We start from the raw sequence: 6,457 nt of genomic DNA, 5'->3' as shown, positions 1-6,457 counted from the left end.
GGAATCTAAGGTCAAATTCTTTCCTCAAATCAAGATAATGGAACTGTGCTAGTATAATTAAAAGGGAACTTGGTTCCTTGAGTGTACATGACTGTTAAATAAACTTTAATATTGGAAGTGATGCAAACAAACAAAAAAATATATAAGTGCAAGTTAATTCAATAACACTCATTCCATTATTTAGAAAGATTCAGTTTCCCCTGGAGAAAAATTCATTAGGAAAAATGAATTAATTATTTATTTTACCAATGTATAAGGCAGCATTCTCTTCAATAGCATAATCATCAATGTATGTAATTCCCAGAGGCTGGATAGGAGTTTCACCTATTCCACGCAAAAGATTTCCCAGCAAAACATAGATCCACATGGAAGAGCCTGCTTCTTTTTCACATCCTGGGTACATCACAAGAGAAACAATAATGATATGTTTTCGTAACATTTCGATACTGAACACATAGAATTTCTAAAATACTTCTAATATGGGAAAACCAATGTGGAAACTGTGAAAAATACTTTGTGTGGGTTGGAGATGGCAATTTTAACCCAATCAACTTGAGATGGACACATTTAACATCAGCTGCTTCAGCAAAAGATGTTAGAAGTTGGCCAGTTTTATAAATTTGATGCCACATGCCACTTTAGAAACCCTTTTCACTTCTAACCAAAATTGGGATCTCCTAATGGAAAGATTTGGGAAACATTGATGACAGTGAGCGCTACCAGCCACATCTAATCCACAAGTACGAGGATGCAAACACACACATGTTTTGTGACTTTGATTTGTTCACCAATAGCTTATTCATGGCCGGGTGCTGGGGAGAAAGGCTCATTGCTCATGAGAAGCTCAACTCATCCAGAGGGGAGACACCTTCCTGGTGTGCAAAACAGGGTCAGCAGGCAGGGAGAGAAACAAGAAGGGGGTCTGCAGGCTGGGACACCTGAGCAGCTGTTTCTAGTGGGGTGAGGATCCTAAGGCACATTTCCCACCAGAGCGGAGACCATGACTTTCCAAGGTCCCCATGGGAGACTGTCTGGTATTTCTACAAGTGATGAAGCTGCAGAAAGTTGCTGGAGGAGACAGCAAGGCTGGAGGAAAGGCTGCAGCCTGAAAAAAATCTTGGCAGTGGCAGTTATATATTTATTTTTAATAAATTTACCTCAGACAGTAGATCTGGCTTTTCTGAGGGAAAGATTTGTCTGATTCCCATTTACTATTTGTTTGCATTCTCATAAACTATTGCATGAGAGTTTGGGAGCCTCTTGAGGTGTTCTAGCATGCTTATCACAATATTTAAAAGAGATCGTGCTCACCTGCATTTATTTTTGCTTGTGATTTTTCCAAGGCTGAGAGTGGACTTTGGCTCTTATCCTGCAGACACGGAGAGATGCTAACAGTTGAGTTGATGGTGGAAGGGAATCTTTCATACCAATATCTGTTTAGAAACCAAAGTTATTTTTTTACTGCCCCAACTTATAAGAAAAACCAAACAAATCTGTTACTACCATGGAAGATAGGCCCGTAGCACTAAAGTGCAGATTTCATCGGCATCCAGCTACCAATGATGGTTTACAGGGAATAAATGGATTTGGTTTATACTGTGATGGTACATGAAAATTGCCCCTTTGGTTCTCTCTGTGTCACAGTGATACCTTTCAGTTTAACAGGTGCTTTGTTCTGCTATGATACATAAATCTGTACTAAGAGATTATCAGACAGCGTATCCTCTGGCTTGCATTTGATACTCAGGTTGCCTTCCTGAGTTCAGTCATCACTTCAACACTGAAGCTTCAACAATTCTTAAACCATGTCAAAATGTCACTGATCGAAATCACAGACTAATAAAATGATAAGTTAATTACAACTGAGAATAGCATCTATGTTAAATTATTTGCTCTGTGGTACCGTCTTTTCATAACAAACATTAATATGAGTAACCACAGCCATGTGTGCCTATTACTATGGGCATCTACACAATCAATGCCTAAATATTTCAGCGGGCTAACATCCAGTGTGCATAGCCCAGATAAAAAATCCCAATCACTTTGCACTTACCGTCCCATGAAGAACTGGGGCATCGCAATTAGGAATGTTCCAGCTGACATAATTAAGCAGCCTGCTCCAATTATTCTTGGCCTGTGAAGCTTCGCTCCAAAGTAGCTTACAAGAACTATGATTAGGAGGTTCCCTTTGAGAGTACAAAAGGAAAATGGAGTTTTATGGCTCGTTGATAAGAGATCCCCTAAAATAACAATTCCTAGTGTGTGGTAAACGCATTGACATCAGGGGGAGAGGACTGATAGTGTGGGGTTGGTGTTTCTCCCTCTTTCTAGGCATTCTTACAGGAGCCAAATGCCTTCCACAATAAGAAAACCATAAACTTTTGGATAAGCAGATGGAAAAGAGAAGGACTGTGCCAGCTGAAGAGAACAACATTCAGGAAAGCAGGAAAAGAAGGAATCAAGCAGAGCTTCATAGACTTGGGTTAAAATTTCATTACCATGAATACTAAAGTCCACTGAACCCCCTCAAGATAAATGCAGTGATCAGAAATTGCAAGCAACCCGTCATGCTAGAAACCTTAGTGCAAGAGGGAAGGGGATGGACTGGACAATGAATGTAGATTACAGTTAGAGATTTTTACTCTTGCTGCTTAATAGATCATGAAGGGCAAACACTTGGGGAGGTGGATTGCTGACAAAAGGAGAGAGATAGGAGAAATCTGTGCAGGTAAATTCTCATTCAATGTTCAAAATTTCTATTAGTATTAATTAGCCAGACACTGAACTTATCAAATTACAAAATATTTAGGACTACACTGAATTGCTTGTATTAGCAACCCTATCCTATCCAATGTAATCATACTGACATGCTGATTTTTACTAGGTGATTCTTGTTCAGTTTTAGTGGTTTAGGGATATTAATAAAATAATTATCCATGACTAATTGCATCAATACTTTTATGAAAACAAAAATGGGTTTCTACAGCACATACCGATTTCAAAACTGCCATCAATAACGCCAACCAAAGAGGAAGGGATATCAAATCTTCTTTCTATTTGTGTGATAGTACTTTTTAGATAACTTCCTGACAGTGCTTTAGCAAAATAAACAAAAGACAGTGCACCAAGAAATATCTGTGAAAGAAATTGACAGTTATTAAAACCAAAATAATTTTATGAGTTATTTTTAAACAATTACCTTCCCACCTCTTCTTTTTCCAAATAGCCACCTCAATATTTCTCCTGCTTTTTATGAAATGCTAGATTGATGATTTATTCATTTCTTATGAGCAATAATGATATAAACTGAACTTGTTACTGACCACTGCTAATTTCAGGTAGATGCCAAAGCTACTGATGCTTTGAAGGATGGAGACATATATACCCTTCCTGATCTCTCTAAGGAGGGGGATCTTGCACAATAATAAGGGTAAATATATAGTGTGGCTCGGTGAGTTGTTTGGGCATTTTCTAACACAGGCTTTTGCAACTGGCTGGGTTTCAGAGCCCTGTTCTGGTCAGCTGTTCCCACTGTAGCCCTGGGTTGCCAGGAGGGAGAAGTCTCTGCCTCCTGCTATGTGGCTCCATGAATCGAACAGTGACTTGCCAGGTAATTCTCTTCTAGGCTCCTTCTTTCCCAACTGGATCTCTTGCAAGCTCTAATACCTACTTTTTCTTTTGAGAGCACACTGTATTTTGCTGGGGGACAACCTTCTCTCATCCTTTTGTTTTGCAGAGGCAGTTATTTTATCTTGGTTTTCACTATATTTGGGGTTTTTTTGTGTTAGTCTGAATCAGGTGTGTGCTTTGGAAATTAAAGTCCCACCCTCTTTGCAGTGCTTTGGTACACGCTGCAAATGGGCAGATTAAATCCCTTTTACAGAAAATTAAACTGGAGGATGTGCTCTTCAACATCCTTCAACGTTCACTTCAACAGCTAATGGCTCTTCAGTGTCCAGGAGAAAACTAGAGCTGGTCTAATGTAAGTCCCTGAATTGTGTATGATGGGAGTGCAGGTTCCTTAGTACCAACTGTTTCCCTTCTCCAGAGCTATCACCTAAATTTGCCTTCACTGACTGCTGCCTTACTGAGTTTACAGACTCCAGGGATACTCACACACCGTGCAATTGATCATGGAAACCACAACATTTTGCTTTCTACCTTCAGAAACAAGTCGTGTCAACTGCATTTATAGGGATGCTCTTTGCAAAAAAAGTGTTAAAAAAACCCACAAAAAACCCCACCAACAACCCTAAACCAGAAATTAAAAGACATCGTAATGGTTAAGAGAAGTCTAGACCCTTGTCTTACTCCTTAGACTGGCTCTCTGAGCAATCATGCTTCCAGTGAGCAGGTGCTCTGAAGCGATGTACTCACCTCAGGTGCAACACTCCTCACAACATCTCATTTGACAAGGCACGTTGGTAATAACACTGGCATCACTGCTGAACTCAAATTCTTGTGTTACGGTTCAAATATATCCCTGTGTCACATTCAATACACTTCACTCAATGCTGGTGAATCAGAATCCTCCTTCAGAATCACTTGTGGGTAAATAAACAGTTTCTGGTTCTTATTTCCTACAGTGTGGGCTCTCAAAAAGCTCTCTAGTAAAAAGATTGCCATAGTGTTTTATATTTTCTGTGTGTTTATGCCCTTGAATTTTAAATAGCAATGTGAAAGCAAATATAGTTTTTCACTGGAAAATCGTACAGGTCAACCTAGAAATTAATGTCTGTCTCTCTTTGGCACAAGTATTTCCACTGCGTTTGCAACTGTCCCAGGAGGGAGATGGAGACCACGTACAGTGGTGGAAAATGTTCCTGTTTAGAGCTGGGACAGAAAGGTGCACATCATTTCACATTCTTCTGCGGTCAATGACTGTAAGTAGCTATTTCACCACATCTTTTTGGTTAATAAAAGTAATTTTAACACATGGAAAAGCTGATAATTGGTAAAAACAACCTGTTGAATCTGCACATTGCTTTGGTATTCTAAAGGTTAATCATATCAGTTTTGGTTCCAGAAGCCACAAATTTTTTTTGAACAGAAAAAAATTGAGCTGAAATATTACTGCTTTTCTATTTTTGGAGTCAATAAGCTGATTCCTGACTGGCTAATCTGTGACTGAAGGTTTACTCAATGAGGGAATCGGATTATTATTGCAGCAAATGGAAGAACAATGATAGAATTACTATTATGCTACAAATTTAATTTATATAACACATCTATTTAAAAACAGGACCCAATTTCTGGGCCTTTACAAGATCATACTAAACAAGAATAATATTCAGGAATCAAAATATTTATAGCAGTCACCAGACTTAATTAACTCGACAACATCTTGACTGTTTTGCATAATTTATAGAGTTCAGGTCAATTATTGCTGAAGTCATTGACTGTGTTGGAAGCTGGATTAGTATGTGAAAGTAGAGGGGTGGGGGTGTGTGTGAAAGACTGTGCAAGATGAAAAGAACTGGGCAAGTTCCATATAACTCAAATCACTTCATCTCACCGTTGTATGGTGATTCATGGAGACCTCACCCTAGAGAATGTCAGCATTTTACAGCCTAGCTTTGAAAAGCATCACGCTGCCTCCTGCACCCCAGTCTCCCATACAGGGAGGAATGCACCTCCAAGGTGTAGCGGTCCTACCATCAGGTAGGTACAGCTACATTGCGAGGCTTAAAGGATGGAGCTTCCATTGCCTCAAGGAAGTACTTCTCATGGGTAAGAAAAATGCAGATGCAGCGGTGATGCTTCTGCAGTTTTCTTTCAAAGTAATCTCACGCAAATTCTCTCAAATCAGGAATATTACAATAATACTTTAATAATACAGAACTCAAAACACATGGATCATAATACAAATGTCATTTTTCAGAGTCCAGAAGACTATCATGGCTACAATCCTAAAAAAGCAATCTATACTAACAGCTTCCTGTGGTACCTGTCTGCCGATACTCTTCTTAACTTCAGGAAAATAGGGTGGTGCAATAAAGAGGATATAATGACCTTTCAGGAGACTCCTGAAGATCTCATAACATGCAAGTCTCAACCAACATGTTATATTTGAACTTTGCCAAACGTTAGGCAAACACAGATCTGAAGCAGACTTTTTTTTTGTGACTTAGAAATATCTTTAATAATTTCATAGTGACTCGATAAGACATAATCAGAACTGAAAAAAGGATGGTTCACTAAAAAAAGAGGTTTTCTAAGTCCCTGCTGGAATATTGAAAAACTCTTACTCTACCTTTATACCTCCACAACATGACGGTTTTCCCTTGGATGCGGAAGATTCAGATTTGAATGAAGATCGGTCAACGGGCAGGATTGTGTTGTTTGAGAAAAACTGAGTATTTTCTTTTGATGAAATCTCCATGATGGTATTCCCTGCCTCTAAACTAGAAAACATGGAGAGCGTTTTAAAAGGACGTCCCATTAGCTCAGCCTCAAA

General features: G+C 39.0%; 1 protein-coding gene across 2 annotated transcripts in view; it reads right to left on the bottom strand.

The window, feature by feature from the left end:
- SLCO1C1 (solute carrier organic anion transporter family member 1C1) overlaps positions 1-6,382 on the bottom strand; it is a 22,056-nt gene extending 15,674 nt beyond the window's left edge. The window contains exons 1-5 of one of the 2 annotated variants that reach the window (XM_010169822.1): positions 6,254-6,382; positions 2,994-3,135; positions 2,054-2,186; positions 1,312-1,433; positions 247-393 (exon numbers count right to left, since the gene is read on the bottom strand). In XM_010169822.1, coding sequence (XP_010168124.1) covers positions 247-393; positions 1,312-1,433; positions 2,054-2,186; positions 2,994-3,135; positions 6,254-6,382 — 673 coding nt within the window. The remainder of the gene's footprint in view (positions 1-246; positions 394-1,311; positions 1,434-2,053; positions 2,187-2,993; positions 3,136-6,253) is intronic. The other variant, XM_029085405.1, reaches the window with a different exon arrangement.
- Between the last annotated feature and the right edge of the window lie 75 nt (positions 6,383-6,457).

The sequence above is a fragment of the Antrostomus carolinensis genome, unplaced genomic scaffold, assembly GCF_000700745.2.
Source record: "Antrostomus carolinensis isolate BGI_N321 unplaced genomic scaffold, ASM70074v2 scaffold7426, whole genome shotgun sequence".
Classification (NCBI taxonomy): Eukaryota; Metazoa; Chordata; class Aves; order Caprimulgiformes; family Caprimulgidae; genus Antrostomus; species Antrostomus carolinensis.
Note: the sequence above shows the minus strand (reverse complement) of the source record. Positions and strands in the feature narration are given on the sequence as shown.